The sequence below is a fragment of the Centruroides vittatus genome, unplaced genomic scaffold (genome assembly GCF_030686945.1).
Source record: "Centruroides vittatus isolate TY-2023 unplaced genomic scaffold, ASM3068694v2 scaffold_2520, whole genome shotgun sequence".
Classification (NCBI taxonomy): Eukaryota; Metazoa; Arthropoda; class Arachnida; order Scorpiones; family Buthidae; genus Centruroides; species Centruroides vittatus.
In genome coordinates this window covers 1,338,361-1,361,326 of record NW_027122689.1, presented here as the reverse complement: position 1 = coordinate 1,361,326, position 22,966 = coordinate 1,338,361, and the positions used below count along the sequence as shown (strand labels likewise).

Sequence of the window (22,966 nt, the reverse complement as noted above, 5' to 3'; positions counted from 1 at the left end):
GTATGGTTTGTAGATTAAAAGTAATGTTTATACAGGTACTCCTCACTCTAGGACCGAGTTCCGTTCCGACGACTACGTCGTTAAGCGAATTGGTCGATAAGCGAGGAGCTTGCGCCGGGAATATAGGATCGTTATAAAATTATACAAATTATGCAACAAACTTCAAATTTATTCATAAAAAGACATGCATATGTACATATTATCATTTGTTGGAATGAAACTGACTGAAAAAGCGGATAGCAAGCCCATTATAGTACGCTTAGTGTGCATGTCACCATTCGCCACTGACCGACACTCGAGCCGAGAAAGGGGATTCCTCGAATTGCAGGTCGAAGCTCGATTGGTCGTAAGTGCGAGTGGTCATTAAGCAGATAGGTCGTAAAGTGAGGAGTACCCGTATTAAATTTTCTTTGAGTATTTATATTATTCTAAACTTCTAAAATTTATGTAAATACTTTATTTATCATTCTTAAATTTAGTAAAAGTAATTTTATTTTTTATTTAACCTTACAAATAAAAAAACTACTTAAATGCTTTAATTTACAGTAATAAAAAGTCAATTTTTAAACTTGAAAAATCTCACAAATACTATGAAGTGACAAAGAATCTGATATGTTTTATGTTTTTATTGCTAATCAAAACGTTCAACTATGCTATGCAATATATTGCTACGTTTGATACAATCGTGCTGACTAAAAATTAAATATGATGATCCACCTCTGGAAAATTAGTTTTTCGAGTGAATATTTAAATTAAATATAATTAAAATGTGTACATAAGAGAAAATTAAGCATTATTTACAAGTAATTGGTATGATTTTAATTGACTTTTTAGATAATTGGGGGAATAATTAAAAGAACTTCAGCTTATTTTTGAAATTAGAACATCTGACATTTTGAGTGATTTCTAGTTTTACATTTTAATGTTTACATGAATAACTTGAATAACTTTGCATTGACTTTTGCTTTATAATTTAATAGTTCTTAAATAAAATAAGTAGATTAAATTATTATTTATTATTATTTTAAATTAATTATAACTAGACATAATTACATAAATATTTACACTGGTAAAATCTGTTTATGCTAATATTTTGTAAATTCTTCTGGTAAAAGTTTTAATCTTTCTCACTAATTTTGATGAAATGTTCTTGATAATACATCTAATTTTAATATGTAAAAAATTTAAATATCATATTTTATGGCATATGAAATACAACTTTTATCCAGAAATGGCTCAAAATTATATGTGAAGTTTCAATCTCTCATAGGCTAGTGAATTTCCCAAATGGCTTTCAATAGATTACAGGTAAATCATTAAGTATTTTTTCGAAATATTCTGTGCTGAAAAGGGATGCATCTTTTATGCCACAAAATATGGTAATTTTTATGTTTTCCTAATAATTATAAAGAATGGATTTTATCAAGGAACAGTTTCTATTCTGACAAATGGAAGATGTGTAACATAATTCTAGACTTTACTGAATTTTGATAGTTTCTGAGTTAAAAGTTGAATTTTTTTTTTAAGTTCAAGTTGTCAGATAATATAATTAATAAAAGTATGATCCATTATGTATAATACAAAAAAAAATAATGTACCAGACAAAGTACTCATGAAAAGTAGTGCATAAAAGCTTTACCATCCGAGGGGAGTGATGCCTCTGATGAAAAACAACTTTGTTAGAAAAACAAAGTAATAAAAAAATCAGAGAGAGGAGAGAAAAAGAAGAAAGAAAGGGGAAGGATCTGGGCTCTCGACGAGAAAGGTCGGGGAGCACGTGTTGTGTGTTGGAACTAGAGAGGTCAGAGATCGAAGCTCGACGAGTGAGGTCGAGACGGAGAAGACCTAGTGTTATAGTGGATAGGGGACTTCCTGACGAACTGACAATCTTGCTGGACAAATTCTGAATGGATTATCGTCCAAGTGAACGAGAGGAGTCTACCGAAACTAAGGATAAGAGGCATCAGTAACCCCGCTCAGCATCACGAAGCCATCATATCAAAAATCCCGGGTATTTCCACCTTCATCCTTTTCTGTATCTATATTCTCTCTTTCTTCCATTCTCATAGTATGTAAGTAGTTTTAAGATAGGTTAGGACCCTTAGTAGTATTAATCGTTTTATATTACATATTCTGGACCTTGTAATACCACCGCTTACACGTTGGGATCTTGTATAAACGAACCTTGTAGCTAAGCGAATAAAGATATAGTTTTTTTTTTGTAAATTAACAAAGTGTGTTTGTCAATCATTGTATATCATTCGCTGCCGGCTATCACAATTGGCGTCCGCGACAGGATCCCAACAGTAAAAGTGTAGAGCGGGTGATCAATTGTAAATTCTGTGTTCTGTTATTTATTGTTTATTAAGTTACGGGATATTGTAATATTAGTATATATATCATTATGGCTACTAGTAATCCAGTGGGAAGCTCGAATTTCAGTGACGGAGCCAACTCCAACTACCCACTAGTTGTAACTGGATTTCTGGGGATGATCCCTATGTTTTCCGGGTCTCCGAGTGATAGCGTAGATGTAAAACAGTTTTTCCAGACTGTAGAAAACGTCGCCAGATTAGCAGGATGGAGTGACGACGTAAAATTAGCTGTGCTGCAATCGAGATTAAAGGGAGAGCCATTGGCCACATTCCTATGCCTCTTGGAACAGCATCCCGAATCATATGGAGACATTAAGCGTGATTTAATAAAATGCTTTAGAAAGAGGGAGAATGCTGATAAGGACGTCATTGATCAGCTATTGAGCATGAGGCAAGGGGTTAACGAGTCGGTCATAGACTTTTCAATCAGAATAAAGTCATTATTAGCTAGGGCAGCCATAGGTAATGATAAGATGAATCTATTGCGTGATGATGTAATTAAAGAACGATTTGTGAGAGGATTGAGAGGTAGTATCAAAATTAACGTGATGAGAAGGGCCCCGAAGACGTTGGAGGAGGCCTTCGATGTGGCCGAGGCTGAGGAAGCAATAGAAATAGAGTGCGGCAGTCGTTTTGATCGTCGGGGGGTTAATGTTGTAACTGAGGAAAGGGTAAGTATTATGAATGGGAGACACGAAGAAGGGGGAGCCCAAAGAGGTAAGGATGAGGAAAGGATTAAAGAATTGGAGAAGAAGGTTGAAACATTAACTGATGCAATAGATAGGTTACTTAGTAATAAAGGGAGCGGGAGAGATGCGACGGGTAGGAGGTGTTATGCTTGTGGTGACATGGGACATGTTGCTCGCATGTGTCCAAAACAAAAAGGGGCCCGTTTAAACTAGAAAAGGGGCGCCCTGGAGGCCAGCATTGTGCCCCTAAGTTAAGTATTGAACTGGCTGGGACAATATTTCAATCACAAGAAGGACTCCCCCTTATCGAGGGCGAGGTCGAAGGTATAAAATTCTCCTTTTTAATCGATACTGGTGCGGAGAAAACTATATTGAACGCGAGGGCTTTGAGTAACATGCCAAAAAGGAACATAATGGATGCTACTGTAAATGGGAAAAACATGGGTATTAGATGTATAAGTGGGATAATCACTGAATGTGAGAGGACCTTAAGGGCTAAAATTACTTATAAAAGACAATCATGCAGTGTGACTGTTGCTTGCATGAGTTTCCCGGAACATATATGTTACAAAGGTATATTAGGGATGGATACTTTATATGAAATTTATAAAATTTTTGATGAGGTAAGAATGTCGGTGAAAAGAAAACACTATAATGTGTAGCCAACGCGAGGAGTCGTATGATGATTGTTTCAACACCGTCCCGATTACAATCAAGGAAATGGATGACCTGGGTCCAAGTAACAAAAAAACGCGTTTACGAAGAGTTTAAGAAACATCCGAGGTGTTTTCGCGGGGTCCATCGAAGATCTAACCGGTATGATTGGGGAATCACATCGACCGGTAATAGACCAATCTAGACCTGTAAGTACACGGCAGTATAGGATCCCGGAATGTCATTTGCCTAAACTCAAAGAATTAACTAATTCATACCTGAAAGCAGGGATAATTGAGGAGAGTTTCTCCGCGTGGAATTCTCCAATTCACATTGTGGAGAAGGAGGATGGGGAAATTAGGATGACTTTAGATCTCAGGCGCGTTAACGATTTGACCGAGCCGCAAGAGTTCCCCATCTCTCGTGTGGACGAGATACTAAGTGGATTCCACGAGAGTAAGTTTTTTTCTGTCTTGGACCTGAAATCAGGGTATTTTCAGATCAATCTCGATGTGTCGGTAAGGCATGTATACGCATTTTCCACGCCTTGGGGGAAGTACCAGATATGCCGGCTTCCCCAGGGTGCGAAAAATAGCAAACGTTATTTTCAGACAGTGATGTCGAAATTATTAGCTAGATTCATAGGCATAAATTGCTGTGTGTTCCAGGACAATATTGTCCTGTTTTCTAAATCCTTAAACGAACACATTGTCTTATTGGATGATGTAATAAGTATCCTAGATAAACACAATTTAAAGTTGCACCCCAATAAAAGTATGTTTATTGTTGGTGAAGTAAAATATTTAGGGCATATCATAAATCAAGAGGGTATACTCCCAGACTAAGAGAACGTGAGAGCGATCCGTGAAATGAAGCCACCATGCAGTATAAAAGGGGTACGAAGTTTCTTAGGTATGATAAGGTTTTTTCGATGTTTTATACCGAAATTTTCCGATTTGGCCTTACCAATGACTAATCTGACAAAGAAATATAGAAAGTTCTTATGGGATAAAGACTGTCAGAAAAGTTTCGAGGAGTTTAAGAATATATTATCCAGACCCCCTTTCCTAAGGCATCCCAATTTTGAGTCATCGTTTCACCTATACACAGACGCATCTGATAAATGCGTTGGTGCGGTGCTTGGGCAAATCGAAAATGGCCAGTTCTGCCCAGTTGGGTATTTTAGCCAAAAATTTAATGGGGCAGAGAAAGATATTCTACTGTCAAAAAGGAGTGTTTGGCTATAATCCTATCTCTACATCATTACAAGTCAACAGTCCTAGGGTATCCAATCAAAGTTTACACAAACCACAAACTCCTAATATTTATGAACAACATGAGGAATCATAACAAAAGACTTATGAGGTGATCGATGGAAATAACTGACTATAATATCGAAATAAACCATGTAAAAGAGGAGCGAAACCAAATAGCTGACACATTGTCATGCCCTAACTTAGATGGAAGTGAGGGTAAGACTTGGAATAAGGTATGCAATAATATTATGACAGATCAGGGGTTATGGCATGAAATCGTTGCATCTCAAAATAGAGATAGATTCTTGAGAGAAATACAGGAAAATCACCAGGACCAGAGGGATAATAGACAAGATGTAGTCGGTGGAATCCAGCCTGAGTTTAGGTTAAAGGGCGATGTCGTCGTCCATGTTAAACCAGATAGGATGGGGCTACGAAATTAAACTCAAGTATGCGTAAGTGATGACATAACAGACAAGGTAATATGATACTTTCATAGTTAACCATTGTCAGGACACCTCAACACTGAGAAAACTTGTAGTTTAGTGGATAGGTATTACCATATTAAGAACCTTAAAGAAAGAGTTGAACGTGTTCTTAAAAGATGTAAGACTTGCCAGATACATAACTTGCATAGATGTCGTGCACCGTTCCAAGAGACTGAGACCGCTGGGTATCCTTTTCAAAAAGTTGCAATTGATATTATAAACCCATTTCAAACGTCCCCAGAAGGGAACAGATACATCCTAACCCTTATCGATATTTACACCAGATACACTGAGGCCTTCCCGATACCCAGCAAATCTGCTCAAACTGTGACTAATATAATATTTGATAAATTTGTGTGTAGGTATGGGTGCCCAAAAGTATTTATCTCCGACCGCGGTGCTAACTTCACCTCTAGTTTGTTCCAGGAGGCATGTAATGATCTTGTAATCAAACATAATGTGACCACGACTTACCGACCATGTGCAAACTCTGTTTGTGAAAGATTCAATAAGACAATATGTAACATAATCGACTAAGATATCAGGAGGGAACAACCGTAATTGGGAATAAGTTTGTCACGTGCGCCCTCTTCGCGTATAATAACGCAACTCATTCAGCGACAGGAGAGTCTCCAGCTTTCTTGTTATACGGTTTCGATCCTCGGTTTCCAGAATCATTTCCCGAGAAAAATCAGAAAGATCGGCAAGAGTACGATCAAAACCTGGAGTATAAGAGAAATTTAAAGATATTGCGTGAAACAGCATATGACTTGGGGAGGAGACGAAATTATAAGAAAAAGAGGTCGCGATAAATGAGGGTAGGCGGAACAGTGAATGGAAAGAAGGTCAACGTGTATGTTGTTGCGTAAGGTAAGGAGGCGAGGTTCAGGGAAGTTCTCCCCCAAATACTTGGGCCCTTACCGGATAACGCGGGTATTAGGACCTGTTACAGTGGAGCTTGGGACAACAAAGCAAGTAAAAAATGGATAGTGCACGTCGACCGGTTAAAACCATGTTTCTCCCCAATATTTAGAGACGTAGTAAAAACGAGAACACATGGTCAAGGAAAGAAACAAGCATACGAGGGAATGGAGGATTTGGAGGAGGAAGATCAAGGTGAATATATCAGAACGTGGAGACACCAAGCGAATCGCGATACCAGACTGGACTCCCAGTTTATAGGTAGTGATGAAAGAGGCATCCCGGACGATGATCAACCAAACCAGGAGTGATAATAAACCCCACCATAAATACAATTTACGTGGTAACAGGATAAACTACCGAAAATTACATTACGGTGTTGATCCTTAAAAAGGGGGGACGTATGTGGCCGTTAGCCATATGAATGTATATTTTGTATTTTATAAATTTATATATATTATTTAGATTTTAGATTTTCTTTGTTTCTCTCCCTTTCCTGTTGACAAAGACTCCTTCTTAATCACTTTACTGTCTAATTACTTTACCATCCGAGGGGAGTGATGCCTCTGATGAAAAACAACTTTGTTAGAAAAACAAAGTAATAAAAAAATCAGAGAGAGGAGAGAAAAAGAAGAAAGAAAGGGGAAGGATCTGGGCTCTCGACGAGAAAGGTCGGGGAGCACGTGTTGTGTGTTGGAACTAGAGAGGTCAGAGATCGAAGCTCGACGAGTGAGGTCGAGACGGAGAAGACCTAGTGTTATAGTGGATAGGGGACTTCCTGACGAACTGACAATCTTGCTGGACAAATTCTGAGTGGATTATCGTCCAAGTGAACGAGAGGAGTCTACCGAAACTAAGGATAAGAGGCATCAGTAACCCCGCTCAGCATCACGAAGCCATCATAGCAAAAATCCCGGGTATTTCCACCTTCATCCTTTTCTGTATCTATATTCTCTCTTTCTTCCATTCTCATAGTATGTAAGTAGTTTTAAGATAGGTTAGGACCCTTAGTAATATTAATCGTTTTATATACATATTCTGGACCTTGTAATACCACCGCTTACACGTTGGGATCTTGTATAAACGAACCTTGTAGCTAAGCGAATAAAGATATAGTTTTTTTTTTGTAAATTAACAAAGTGTGTTTGTCAATCATTGTATATCATTCGCTGCCGGCTATCACAGTGTAACATAATTCTAGACTTTACTGAATTTTGATAGTTTCTGAGTTAAAAGTTGAATTTTTTTTTTAAGTTCAAGTTGTCAGATAATATAATTAATAAAAGTATGATCCATTATGTATAATACAAAAAAAAATAATGTACCAGACAAAGTACTCATGAAAAGTAGTGCATAAAAGTTTACCAATGCTATGGGTCAGACTGATGACATTGACTGGGTCAGTTGTACCTATTGCATCATTGACTTAGAGTTGTCAAAGTTCTTGCACTACTACTTACAAATTTGCCTTTCATTTGATCACAAGAGATCATTTTGATCATATTTAGAGATTTTTAAAACTTAATTTGAATTTTGCTTATGAATTTCTTGCTGAAAGAAAGGTGCCATTTTTTTAAGATGAAAAATAAAATATTGTAAAAGGACATTAAAATAATGAATTATATGATGACAAATTAAATGGTAGAGAAATTATCAGGCATTTTTTGTATTGATATATATTATTTAATAATTTATTTACTAAATTATTAACTAAGTTAATAATTTAGTTGTTACTAATTAAATAACTAAATTACAAAATTATATACTTTAATGCAGCCGAGACCATCCAAGTTTCGAAATGGATGTGATAATTCAAAACGGACAATTTTATGAAGCAGTTCTTCCCATTAAACACTGTCCGGACAGCTCTGGCTGTCGAGCCGTGGTGAAAGAAAAAATTACAAGTGATGTGTCTTTCCAAATATTAAAGAATTTTGTACTGACTTTGAAAGAACCAAATCACAAGAGTGTATGGGTGGTAAGTACAATTTCATCTTAATTAAGTAATATTTTTAAAAAAATGTAATTTCTTTTCGTAAACTTCTGTAATTGGAAATGCTTTTCTTTTAGAATGGGCAGCTTTTCCATAGTTTAAGGGCATGTGAGGCTGATTTGATGTTGTCATTTATAGTCTTAAGACTCTTGTTCACTGGACAGATGAACTTATTGTAAATTACGATTGTAAATTATGATAGAAATACACTTAAGGTCTTGATAGTATAAGGGATAAAGGAAAAGTTATGAAGGACTGCAAATTGCCCATATTTGTTCTATAAAATATTTTAATCAATAAATTATATTCACTAGATAAAATATTTTAAGATAAATATGATTTCTGATTTTATTTATTGGAGATTTTAAAGTTTTAATAATAAATAATAGATCAACTGCACTGTTGAAAAGATCCCTGTTAAGCATTTTGAAGTTATCGTGTCACTCAGATAATTGGGTGTAGATAATTACAAAATTTCTATGTACTGCTTTGATACCAAATTACTCAGTCATATGATTTTAAAACAAAACCCACACAAACACATTATTTAATGCAACACAAACAATTCAAATTACAGTATAGTGATTTGAAAACATTTTCCATTATTAGTTCTCAATAACTTATATCTGTAACTTTTAACTTAATTAGCTGATATTAGTGTAAAAGAACAATGCCAAAGTTGAGCTTTATTTATTTCAGTGTGTTTATTTCTACTCAAAAATCAATTTTACAAATAATTTAATTTAACACAATAGAAATATAAACAAAATTGAGAATATGCTGACAAGAACATGTCTAGAATGATCTTTTGGGAATGGAGGAAAGAATAAAAGAAAGAATTATCTTTCTGTTAAAAGCAAATGAACTGCTTAACAGAAAGATGCTCTTTCCTGTGATGAAGATAATCAACCTGAAATTTTCATTGTTAAGTCATTTTTTTCAATTGTCTGTTTAGTCTTATTTCCTTTTACTATCCTGGCTGTTATAGACTATAATAGAATGAAAGTACGGCAATCAGTCAAATTTTGACTTCTTTCATGTGTTTTGATATTTGAAAAGCTTCAAAATGTGAAATATCCCTTAAAATTCTGTGTTCATATGTACACACATGTTTATTCATTTGCATATGCACAGCTATTTTGCATTGTAAATCAGAACTGGATGAACCAAATATTTTGAAACCTGGCAGGATTATTTCTATATATGGGGTATTGATGCTCTTAAGTTTAGATAATTAAAGGTCAAGGGGAAGAGAAGCTAGAGGAAGGTCATATATGATATCTCAATTAGGATTAGACTTAATGAAAGTTTTACTTATTATTAACATTTACAATTTCTCTGAAAACTCACTCCTACTCCAAAAATAAGCCTTTTGCCTTTATTACAATAATTAAAAATATAAAAATGATTTTTTTAATAAGATCTCATAACAGATTGCACCACACACAACTTTATAAATTTTGAGTGCTGGAAATGTTGTACAAGAGCCCTTGCTGACTTTTTGAACTTTACTTTTCACTTTTCTAGCTGTTATATAAAACAGAAAGAATGTATGGGTGATCAGTCAAAAAATAACCCTTTGAGATTTTTACATTTTTGGACTCGAAGGACATTGAAACATCGAGGAATGCAAAAAAAAAAAACAAGTTGGGGATATTTTCTTTATGTATGGGTGTTTGCATGTGTGTATGTGGAGCACAAATTTTTTCATCCACTTTGAAGCTTAATAACTCTTGTGTCTTTATTAAAAATTTCTGAAATTTTGCAGGTTAGTTTATTAGAGAGATTTATGTTTTTTAAATTTTGGTGGTTAAAGGTCAAGGGATTTGGGATATAAAGAGAGATCATGTGTCATATCTTGAGTGAGGTCAGACTTAATGAAGATTTTTATTTGTAATTAGCATTTACAGTTTTTTTTTATAAAACTCAGCTCTACTGTCAAAATGAACCTTTTTGCCATTTTATAATAATCAATAATATAAAAAGTTTAATTAAAAAATTTTATAACAGAAGGTGCCACACACAATTTTAACTCTTGCTGGATTTTTTTTCAATAGTGTTATCAATGTATCAAACTCTGCATCACAGTGTTTTCACCATTAACACCAAAATCTGTATTTGATGGTACAAAAAGTAATTTTTTTGGCACATATTTGATCATTATATACTAGTGAGAACTGGAAATTATCTCTCGGCTACATCGGTAGTAACTTATTATGCCAAGGGGAGCACTCTAGTAGATACATACATAAACTAAAAAAAAAAAAAAAAAGAGACTTCTAGAATGAGAAAGAGGAAAAAGTAATTGTTTTGATAGGTCACAACAGCATACTTCATTCTGATTCTTCCATACAATCAATCAAATATCTAAAAAGAATTCTGTTATGTACTGTACATTTTATATTGTAATATTTCTTTGTATTGGTCTTTACTTAGACAAAAGACTAAAGTATGTTTACAATTCAAGAATGAATGAAAAGCATAATGTGGATATATTTTAGATTTGATTATATACTTATAGAAATGTTAAAAATTATAATTTCTCATATATCAGAATGAAATAATGCACAAAAAAATATGTTAAATGTTCTGTTTTTAGAAATAAGATGATTTTCAAAGATTCAAATATTTGATTTTTTAAAAATCATCATATTTCTTATTAAGAAAAACACATAATACATAATAATGTAGAAAATTCTATCATGTAGAGGTGTTTTCACAATATAATTTATTGTATATAATTTATATTAACTGATGTTCAAATTTATTATAATTAATAGTTAATTTTATTTAATTATAATTTTTTTTATAGGATTATGTTTTAGCTATTCCAAGTTCTCAATATGATGAGAGTTTGCTTCATCCTCTTCCTCAAGATAAAGCTGGAAAGTTTATTACTAACTGTGGCCAAAATAATTTTTATATAACACCAGATGCTTCAGGTATACCAAAAATTTAATATCTTTATCATAATTCTTAACTTTCATTTTATTTTATGACAAATGTCTTCAGTGTATTTTGTGTGTGTGCAAAATAGGTGCACTATTAAATATAAAACTGATTTATTAGCTGAAAAACATAAATTATGGTTAAAAGCATAGTTTAAAAAATGTTTATCTATATTGTTATATTCCCCTGTAGAGTAATGTCTACAGGGATAGACAAAAAAAAAAAAACGATGAACAAGTCGTCGGCTTAACAAATATTCGGCATTTAATTTAGTACTGTTTTAATACAATATCGATAATAACATACGCTCACCTTTCTCGGATTATCGGGGAAGTTCACGACAAAATAAAGGAAACAAAAAATGGGGCAACGGATAGCGCGTAACAAAGAGACAAGGGAAACTTACAAACTAAAATAACTCGCGACAATTTTACACCGCATACAGGAAACAAATAAAGACACTAATCTGTTTGGATGAGTCCTCTATCAGTCGTTGGTCTCTTGGCTATCTTTCTTCTCCACTGTTACGTTGAAATCGGTTGGATGCAAACGGATTTCTTTTTGATCTCGTCTTCTTTCCTCTCTCCTACTTCTCTCACTCGGCGCCTCGGTCTTCTGTCTACACGTGGCTAACACACCGCAACCAACAGCCAAAAAGTCCTGTTACACGTGGATCCTGACCTTTTATACAGTCCCGGCCGGATATCCTCCTCACGCGACCTCTACTGGCCAATATGGCTGCCAACGTGGGGTAAACAGGAAAGGTGACACCACGAGCAAAAACGAGGGGGTGAAGGGAAAAACCGGAACAACAAAAAAATAGTCGCAAAGCACTACATATCTCCCCTCGGAAGACGTCAACTGCCGTTGTGTAAACGACGGAAGTCAATTTGCCGGTGACGTAAGTTGTACCGTTCCCTGTGCGCATCCTCTCCCTCAACGTCCTTGCCTGGCCGAATGTTATCGATACCAGGTGTTTTCCCTTTACTGATCCCAGGTGGCCTAACCCACCTACTTCCCTGGACTTCCTCCTCCTCTTCCGTCTCAGGCTCTCGCAGTTTCCTCTTGTTCCTGTTTGGCCTACTCGTACTGCCCCTTCTCGATTCAACGTGTCCATAGCAGATCTTTAATCGATCCACATGGACCGTTTCTCTATCTTTAAAATTACACCCTTCTATGCAGTATGTTGTAGGGTTTACGATTTTAATAATACGGAATGGTCCTTTGTACTTCTCGGAGAATTTACTCTTCTCCATGCCCCCTTTTCTCAGCCACACCTTTTGCCCTACCCCAAATCTCTCCAAGCTACGGCCTTTATTACTATATTCTCTTCTACCCCTGTTAAACAGTTCAGCGCGCATTCTTGCCCCTTCCCTCAACGTGCGAAGCTTCGTAATCAGAAATGCTCTACGCTCATCGGTCGTCTCCTCCCTTACAGGGTACTCAAAGTTAGGCATGCGGGGATCCATTCCGTACAGGAGGAAGGCAGGCGATTCATTAGTGGCAGAGTGGTTGGAGTTGTTGTACGCAAAGCATGCAGGGTATATCATCTCGTCCCAATCAGCTCCCCCCCTCTCTGTGGACTTAGCTATCATCTCCACTAGCGACCTGTTGACTCTCTCGCACAACCCATTGGCACACGGCCTATACGCCGTGGTGATATTTCTTTTAATCCCCAGTCACCTACAACAATCTGCAAACAATGAAGATAGAAAATTCGTTCCCCTGTCGGATATTATTACTTCGGGTGCACCATAGCGGCAAATTATCCTATCAAATATGGCGTTACTAACTGACCACGCGGTTTGGTCTTTTAGTGGACAGGTCTCAACAAATCTTGTAAATATGTCGATCATGACAAGTAGGAACCTGTTCCCTTGGCTTGTTGTGTTCATGGGTCCTACTATGTCGACCGCGATTTTCTGAAAGGGTGCATTAGTGATCTCATTCCCTTGGAACGGGGCCTTTCCCTTGTGTACGTTGTGCTTCTGGCACCTTTCGCAAGCTTTAACTACCTCCTCGACTTTTCTCTTTAAATTACGTATATAATAGCGCCTCTCAATGTTTCTCATTGTTTTCTTCACGCCCCAGTGCCCTAACATTTCATTGGTGTGTATAGCTTTAATTAAGTCAGCGGCAATACTCTCTCCCACACACACTTGGTCCGTTCGCTGATCACGAGTGCTAATGTAACCTAATTTATATAAACAATCATCCACAACCATGTATTTTGATGACTCACTGCTCACGCCCTGACTCGCTTGGGCTCTAAGCAAATCTCTTTTAATGGGACCAAAGAATTCATCCTTATCTTGTGATGTTTTTATGTCGTACTTATCGGGAGCTATGTGGCTTGGGGGGCCCGTGTCCATGCGGTAAATCTCATTAACATTTCTCGACAGAAAATCGGCTACCTTATTATCCACGCCACTCACATGTTGCACTTCAACGTCGTAGTCGGTCAGTTCCATCGCCCATCTAATTAAGCGTTTGCTCCCGTTCTGAATATTACTAAGGAAGACAAGAGGCTTGTGGTCGGATAAGATCACGGTCTTCTGCCCCAAAATTAAAAATCTAAAGTGCCTTAGGGCTAGTATTATCGCCAAGCACTCCTTCTCTATGGTCGAATAATTAACCTCGGCTTCCTGGAACCTTCTGCTAAAATAACCAATCGGCACCAGCCCACCTTCCCTTCGTTGTTCAAGCACCGCTGCCGCAGATCGCTCCGACGCGTCGGTGTGCAAGAAAAAGGATTCTTCAAAGTTAGGATGTGCCAAAATGGGAGGTTTAGATATTGCTTCCTTCAATTTCTTGAATGCGCATTGACATTCTGGACCCGACACAAACCTCTTCCCCTTTTTGTTAGCTCTGTTAGGGATTCTTCAATTTTAGCAAATGATGGTATAAAGGTACGGAAGAACCCCACCAATCTGAGGAAGCTACGCACCCCTTTCACACTCTTGGGAGGTTTCACCATACTGATAGAGTCGATATTACCCGGATCAGGGCGTACACCCTCTACATTAATTATGTGGCCGAGGTATCGCACCTCCTCGGCTAGTATCTGGCACTTCCTTGGGTTAAGCTTAAGCCCCTCTTTATGCAGTGTGTTAATTACGCGATCTATTAATTCCAAGTGGTCTTCTAGGGTAGCCGAAAACAGAACTATATCATCTTGGAATACAAAACAACTGTTTCCCACGAACCTTGCCAGAATCTTAGTCATTACATACTGAAAGTACCTGCCACTGTTTTTCCCCCCTTGTGGCATCCGACACAGCTGGTACTTTCCCCAAGGAGTTGAAAAGGCAAAAACATGCCTCACCTTGGGGTCTAACGGGATCTGGAAGTAACCAGCTTTCAGGTCAAGGACCGAGAAATATTTATTACCGTTTAACTGGGACAAGATGTCATCTATCCGGGCCATGGGAAACACTTGTGTTTTTGTCACTTCGTTCACTTTCCTCAGGTCTAGGGTAACCCGGATCTCCCCAGAATTCTTAGGGACCACGTGTATCGGGGAGTTCCACTCGGACGAACTCTCTTCGCATATCCCCGCCTTTAGAAATTCGTCAACCTGCTTCTTGAGGCCAGGTAGATAGTTGTACGGGATGCGATACTGCCTAACGTTAATGGGACGTTCGGAGATTAGATCGATGGAATGCACGTAACGCTTTGTACCGGATAGCTCGACCACCTCGTCGGCAATGGCATCTGGGTATTTCTTTAGTATCCCTACTACTTTATCTCTAACACCATTATCTAAGTGCCAATCCCCACGCCTCCACTTTATAACTCACTTCCCTATTAACGTTGATAGAGAAATCGTCTCCCCCCCTCAGTCTCTCTGCCCTAATGCTCGAGATAATTGCAGACAGTAACCTGGGGTGTTCTCTAATGACATCCATACCTAAAATCAAGTCGTACTCCGTTCCAATAGGGAAGCTTATGCTAGGAACCTTCACACTCATCCCATACTCCTTGCCCATCTTGCATTCGATGGCGACTGCCTCCTCGCTCTTAAGTACGATCCCTGACATTCCCTTGATGCGTGAGTCATTCTGCGTGATCCCTCCTACGTTCGACTTCTTAATTGTGTCAACTAAATCATCCCTTATGACCGTCCTCTCTGCTCCCGTGTCGACCAAGCATACAACTTTATAGCCCAACATTGACCCTTCAACAACAGGCAAGCCCCGTTCCGATATCCTTACAATTGAGGTCAGCTCTAACTTCACGTGCTGGCCATTTGTCTGACCCTCCAAATGGCCCACCATCAGTTTAAATTTTTGTCCTTTTTACAATTTCTTGCTAGGTGTCCCCTTTCACCACACGAGTAACACCTTCTCTCGTGTCTTTTTCTTCTCCCGAATTCCCCACTTCCCTTAACGCATTCGACCAAAGAGGCGACCGACTCGTTTAACGCCCGAACTTGATTTTCGAGGCTTGCTATTCGGCTATTAACCTTATCCTCTCTGTCAGTGAGTACCTGTTCTGAGTTGGTACACACTTCGCTTGCGATCCCCCTCTTCCCGCAAGCTGCTTCAATTTCCTCCTCTTCTTCTGCTCTCTGAATGGCTTGGTCCAATGTTTCTGGCCGGCTCTGAATCACTTGTCTCCGAATGTCGAAAGCTAGTCCCTTCATGAAACAATCTTTCACCGCATTATCGCGGAGGGTGGAAAGATTTCCATTTCGAGCTACCGCTTGCGAAAACAATGATTTGATGCGGATACCGTATTCGCAAACCTTTTCTCCCCTTTTTTGCGCCATTTTCAATACTTGGTCGAAGGGGTCCTGCTCCCTATCCCTCCGGCCGAAGCACTTTATGAGCCCCTCCTTAATTTCTTCATAACGAGTGACCCCTTGGTCCCTCAGATCGAAAAATACCGATAGCGGTTCCCCCTTAAGCCGAGCTTGGACCACTGTCACCTTGACGGTTTCCTCCCAACTAGCTAACGATGCCACGTTTTCCACAGTCTGAAAGAACCTGTGGACATCCAAAATATCTCCGGGCAGGTTGGAGTAGCACGGAATCATCCCCATGAACCCGGTAACAATTGGGACGTTACATATTTCTCCTGTTGATCCACTAACCTCATTAGTTTCCATCACAAATAGGGGAGGTAGCCGACGACAATTTAATTACACCGTGCGAGTGAATTCTTCTTACACCCGGAATGGAGGAAGGGTGAGCAAGCCGGGCCGACTTTACACAAACTATCCTGTCGCGGACGCCAATGTTATATTCCCCCTGTAGAGTAATGTCTGCAGGGATAGACAAAAAAAAAAAAAAACGATGAACAAGTCGGCTTAACAAATATTCGGCATTTAATTTAGTACTGTTTTAATACAATATCGATAATAACATACGCTCACCTTTCTCGGATTATCGGGGAAGTTCACGACAAAATAAAGGAAACAAAAAATGGGGCAACGGATAGCGCGTAACAAAGAGACAAGGGGAACTTACAAACTAAAATAACTTGCGACAATTTTACACCGCGTACAGGAAACAAATAAAGACACTAATCTGTTTGGATGAGTCCTCTATCAGTCATTTGTCTCTTGGCTATCTTTCTTCTCCACTGTTACGTTGAAATCGGTTGGATGCAAACGGATTTCTTTTCGATCTCGTCTTCTTTCCTCTCTCCTACTTCTCTCACTCGGCGCCTCGGTCTTCTGTCTACACGTGGCTAACACACCGCAACCAACAGCCAAAAAGTCCTGTTACACGTGGATCCTGACCTTTTATACAGTCCCGGCCGGATATCCTCCTCACGCGACCTCTACTGGCCAATATGGCTGCCAACGTGGGGTAAACAGGAAAGGTGACACCACGAGCAAAAACGAGGGGGTGAAGGGAAAAACCGGAACAACAAAAAAATAGTCGCGAAGCACTACAATATTTTTACTGTCAAGTCTTATTCAAATCAACTGAAATGTGCAGTTGTTGAATTACTCACAGTAAGTCTATTTACAATTACATACACTGGTGGACAAAACTTAAGGTCAAAGAAGAAATGGGCATGTACATGAAAAACTACATGTGGTTGTAGACCGAGAAGAAAACAATAGTGTTGACCGCATATTCAACATGATTTAATATAATAATTATGTTCAAACGAAGTACACAGGATGTCAAAAGGGGGTGTTTTTGTAAAAGGTGCATATTGTCTGAATACATGGTTGTACAAAAAATGCACAATACTTACTACAAACAATCTTGAGCATCATGTCAGTAAGGGATATAGCCACCGTGAAGTGCGATGCAACTTTATACATGACATGGCATACTCAGAACAACATGATGCAGGAGCTGTTGAGGCAAGTGATCCCACTCCTCTTTCACTACACAGATGCAGGTCTCCTTGTTTGTCGGTGGATATTGTCGACCAGCAATATGTCTCCCCAAGACAGCCCATACATTTTCAATTGGCTTCAGGTCAGGAGAACGGGCTGCCAGACTATGCAATGAATATCCTCGCTCTCAAGACACTCCTCTACAGCCTGTGTGCAATGACAAGGCACATTATCATCCATAAAACAAAACTTTTCACCGACAGCACCTCGGAAAAATCGAACATGTGGGAGCAGAACTTCATCAATGTACCATTGGCCAGTCATGGTTTCTTGATCAAGCACATACAGGTCTTTATGGCATTAACTATGATTCCTGCCCACAAATTATGATACTACGAGTCTGATATCAATCCTTTTCCTGAATATTTTCGGGAAGATAAGCGCTGCTAACCTCGTGCCATATCAGTTGCCGTCTAAAATCAGACGATAGACCGAATCTACTCTCATCTGAGAAGAGCATGGTAGCCCAGTTGTCATTAGTCCAATTGCGATGCAGACAGCACCATTGCAAACAGGCACTTCAGTGAATTCTCGAGAGTGGGACACACACAACAGATATTTAGCAAGCGAAAAAGTAAAAAGTATGTTGGTATGCAGTAAAACATGTGGCATGACATACTAAAAGGAAAAGTACAATCTGGACAGAGTTTAATCATCATATACATGCAAGCAACTGAAATTTTGGAAATATATGTTAGCAAGAGAGGAAATGTGATAACTTAAAATTATATTCACATAATATAAATGACACCCAACAATTCATATTAAAAAGTGTTTAACTCAAATTAAATAACAAAAATTTATTAATATATTATATATTATAATAATAACGATTTATGTAATATTTAATAATAATAAGTAGCCAGTTAATTAAAAATAATAAAATAATAATTAAAACTCTGGTTTTTATTCCAAAACTAAAAATAAAATTAAAATTAATTAATTAATTTAAATTTAAATCAAAGCAATTGAAACACAATATTTTGGAAAGTGTGGATAAAGTACTTGTTGTCTGTTTTGATTGATTTGGTTATATTTCATCCAGGCAAAGCCAAGTCTCTATTTATGGCATTTTATGTAAAGTGTTAGTTTCAGTTTCAGTCGGCAATGACAAAACATTTTGCTTTTAATATATATATTTAAAATGGATATAGATGTATATAATATATACACAGTATAATATAATATTATATTGCATTTTAATGCACGAAATGCTGCTAAAAAGGGTAAAAAAAGGGTGGGGTGAGGAACAGATTAATCCATTTTACATTTTTTCTTAAGGGAAAATTTGTTTTGGTTTGAGAATAAATCAATTTTTGAACAACTTTTAGGAACAAATTAAGTTCATAAATCGAGGTTTGACTATATTTGTAATTTTAAAGTTATGAATTTACAATGTGACAAAATTTTTAATTTAATGTTTAAAATGTTAGTTTTAAACATTAAATTTAAATCCTAAATTCCTAAATTTTCTTAATAAAACTGTATTCTTTTTAAAATATTATTTTTCATCACCTATTTTGTGTTTTATATAATAATATTCTGTTAAATTAATGAAATTAAAGTAATTTTGAGAATGTTAATTATATTGTTTAAATCAGTTTATCAAGAATAATATTTTATGATATTAATATTTCTTAAAAATAAAACTAATAAGTATTACTCTCCAGTCTATCATAAATTGTAATTAGTCCAATAAAGCAGAAATTGGTGCAACTAAAAGTAATTTTAATTAGTAAGAAAAAAATTTTAATCAGTGCATTATTTGTTTATTTTGGATTCAATTTTGATTCTCAAGTAATTCTTAAGATAATTGCATTAATCAAAAATTAACTTTAGATTATAATAGTATTGTTAAATATAATATTTAATTAATTAATATGTTATCTGACAGGAAATATAGAACAAAAATCATTCTTCCAAGAATGTGAACTTCTAAATTTTGTATTTAATTGACTAAATTATTATATAAACTGATCAATTAAGACAGTGGTGCCCAAACTTTTCAGTTGGTGGACAAAATGTCATATAAGTTGTAGACAGATGCACAAATGTTTCATATATTTCATATATAATTAAAGTAGACTTATTTCTATCATTTATAATTGATGTGTGAAATATGTTTGTGGGCCAGATTAATATGTGCCACTGGCAGAATTTGGCCTGGGACACCATTGAATTAAGAAATGAATGCCAGTATTCAAAGTTGAGAAAACTGAACTACTCTATAAGTTTATTAAGGATTAATATATAAATTTGTTTCAGTATCAATATGATAAAAACAAACTGTATAAATGTTTTTATAGAAATTGTTTATTTAACATAATATTCAGAATTTATTTTTTAATTACAGAATATTGTAGAGAGTCGACATTTTCTCTTACGTCCGAATACAATAATGGTGCATTGCCGTGCAAATGCGATACGGACGGCTCGTACAGTTACGAATGTAACGAGTTTGGTGGACAGTGTAACTGTAGACCCAACGTCATAGGCCGAACTTGTTCTCGTTGTCAGACGGGATTTTTCGGTTTCCCCAATTGCAAACCGTGCAATTGTCCTTCGACTGCCATCTGTCATCCGACCACCGGCCAGTGCATATGCCCTCCGAGAGTAACGGGAGAGAAATGCGACATGTGCATACCTCACACCTATGGATTTGATGCAATTATTGGTTGCGAGGTACGATAATACAAAAATACTTTAATTTTGTGTATTATTGTGTAATTTTAAGTTATTGTGTATTTTGTACAATGAAGTGTAAAAATTTGCCTAATTAGGACCAATTAAGAAAAATTTTGCAATTGTATTTAAATTTATGTCCCAACAAGTTATTTTTGCAAAGTGTAATGTTTAGGAACAAATATCACCTATAACATAAGTTAACAAAAACCAACTTTATATCCATTTTTTTATTTTTAATAAATATAGTCATCCCTCACCAACACAAGCTTTAATGTTAAAATAAAATAGCATGGTCAGTAAAATTGCAATTGAAAAACATAGATTATATGGACAATAAGGGATTGTGAGATTGTGAAGAAGGATAAGCATGACAGTAAATATATGTTACATAATAAAAAATTTAAATTTACTTCAAAAATACAATTTATCAAAAATAACATTGTTTATAGCAGTGCTTTTCAACTGCCATTCCATGGGCCAGAGCCAATTCATGAAAAAATTTTACCAGTCTGCAGAAAAATATGTGATTGTACCTATGCTGGAACATTGATTATGGGTGACATTTAAATAGTAATCTAGAGTTACTGTATATATTTTGTTATATACAGTAACTCTAGATAGACATATAAAGAAACATAATTCATAAGTGTATTTAACCAGTCCACGATAAGAAAAAGGTTGAAAAACACTGGTATTTAATTATATAAAGTAAACATTAATTTTTATTTTAAAATCTGGTATAATATATTGATAATCAAAATATTAAATAACACGAAAAGTTATTCTGTTATTATATAGGGTCTTCCAAAAAATTGCTACCATTTCAAATTATTGTAATTATGTTAATTATTATCTGAGAGTGTTGTAATGTGCGTTAAAACTTTGGAAAACTCCCCAAGTTTTACATTTGTCCATTAAAATTTCTCAAAGTGTGCATCTCGTGTCACATAAGACACATCAAATTGATTCTCAAATTTTTACTACATTTGTTATGGCATATCTGTTATTACTTGCTCCCACAGTGACACTTCTACAGCATCTTCAGCTCCACAACTGTATTCAATAGTTCATGCAGATTACTCACATTGCACAATGATGAGTGATTCTGGCTTTATGAACTGTGGGACACAAAACACTTTCTCCATTGTGGAGTTGCCATTTTCATTTATGGTGCTTCCTAAAGGAAGTATAAAAGATGTTTGAATGAAAATGGGAGATAAAACTTGGAAAATTACTTGATTAATTGATGTACAATGCATACTTTTAAAGTAATAATTAACACAATTATAGTAATTAAAAATAATAGAATTAATTTTGGAAGACTGTATTAACATTTTATTAACTAAATTATTGATAGAAATCATGTTATTACACACTCATGGTTAGGAAAGTTTTAGTTGATAAAGGATGCCTGAACATATACTAATCTCTGAATAGACACTTTTTATTCAAAACAGATATCACAACGAGATACTCTTGTGATGCCTGTGCATACATAAGAGATGTTATGTTAACACGTATTTGCTACAAGATAAACAATGCATTTATAAATGCCCTCAATTAAATGGCAACCACAGACTATTTTCTGTGATTTACAAATAGATACATAATGTGAATGCTTTGTCTAATGGTCAGAAAATGTATTAGATCAGACTTTTTAAAGGAAATATTAAATCAAAACAAAATGTTTGAATGGGATATCAAAACATTCGGGTTAAACTCTTAATACATAATGTAATTTTAAACAATATCTGTTTTACAATATAAAAATTGCTTGAATTACATTTAATAATAATAATTTTACTGTTTAGATCAGCGTTTCTCAAAGTGGGCGATAATGCCCCCTTGTGGGCAGTGAGTAAATCTAGGGGGTGCTGGAGGCAGGGTACTGAACGGTGACCAAAGGCAAAAGTTGGGGTCACTGACAGCATTTCCCTTTCCTCTGTTAAACGGATAAAAGGAAACATTGCGTTTAATGGTTTCCAGATGTTGAGAACAATGTACGGTAAGGGCACAAAGTGTGAGATTCATAGAAAAGTTTTCCTAAGAATATTTCCAATCCTTTTTCACACAAGAGAAAATAGGTTAGGGGCGTTGGGTATAACTTTATGGAACAAAGGGGGCGGTGGATCCAAGAAGTTTGAGAATCACTGGTTTAGATTAACCAAAGATAAAATTTGTTGTAAGCCATTAATAATGTAAATTAGTAACAATTTAAGTTTTTTGTTGATTTTTCTAAATGTTAAGAAGAATACTTTCCTTACAGTAAAACAATACTTACAATTGTTAAATATTATTTTAATTATCTTAATAAGTTTATCATAATTGACTTAATATTACAGATATGTATAAGATAATGAACAAAATGATTAGATAAATGTAATTATTTTATTAATGAGGTAGCATATTGTTGCAGTAAATGCTAAACAGAATGTCTTCATATGAATTTATAATGCTGTGGCCGTCGGCCATGATATTGTATATTTTGTATATTTTATATTGAATTAGTCTTAGATTTTCTTTGTTCCTTTGTCTAATTCTTTCTAGAACTTCCTTTGTCTAATTCTTTCTAGAACTTCCTTTGTCTAACTCTTC

At 36.1% G+C, this 22,966-nt stretch overlaps 1 protein-coding gene across 1 annotated transcript in view; it reads left to right on the top strand.

Annotated features, from left to right (window-relative positions):
* Positions 1–22,966, top strand: part of LanA (laminin subunit alpha) — a 167,504-nt gene that overhangs the window by 66,933 nt on the left and 77,605 nt on the right. The window contains 7 exon segments of the mRNA XM_067285291.1: positions 1,271–1,308; positions 2,392–3,197; positions 4,007–4,174; positions 6,528–6,690; positions 8,160–8,361; positions 11,189–11,318; positions 20,040–20,368. Of these exon segments, the coding sequence (XP_067141392.1) occupies positions 1,271–1,308; positions 2,392–3,197; positions 4,007–4,174; positions 6,528–6,690; positions 8,160–8,361; positions 11,189–11,318; positions 20,040–20,368 (1,836 nt within the window).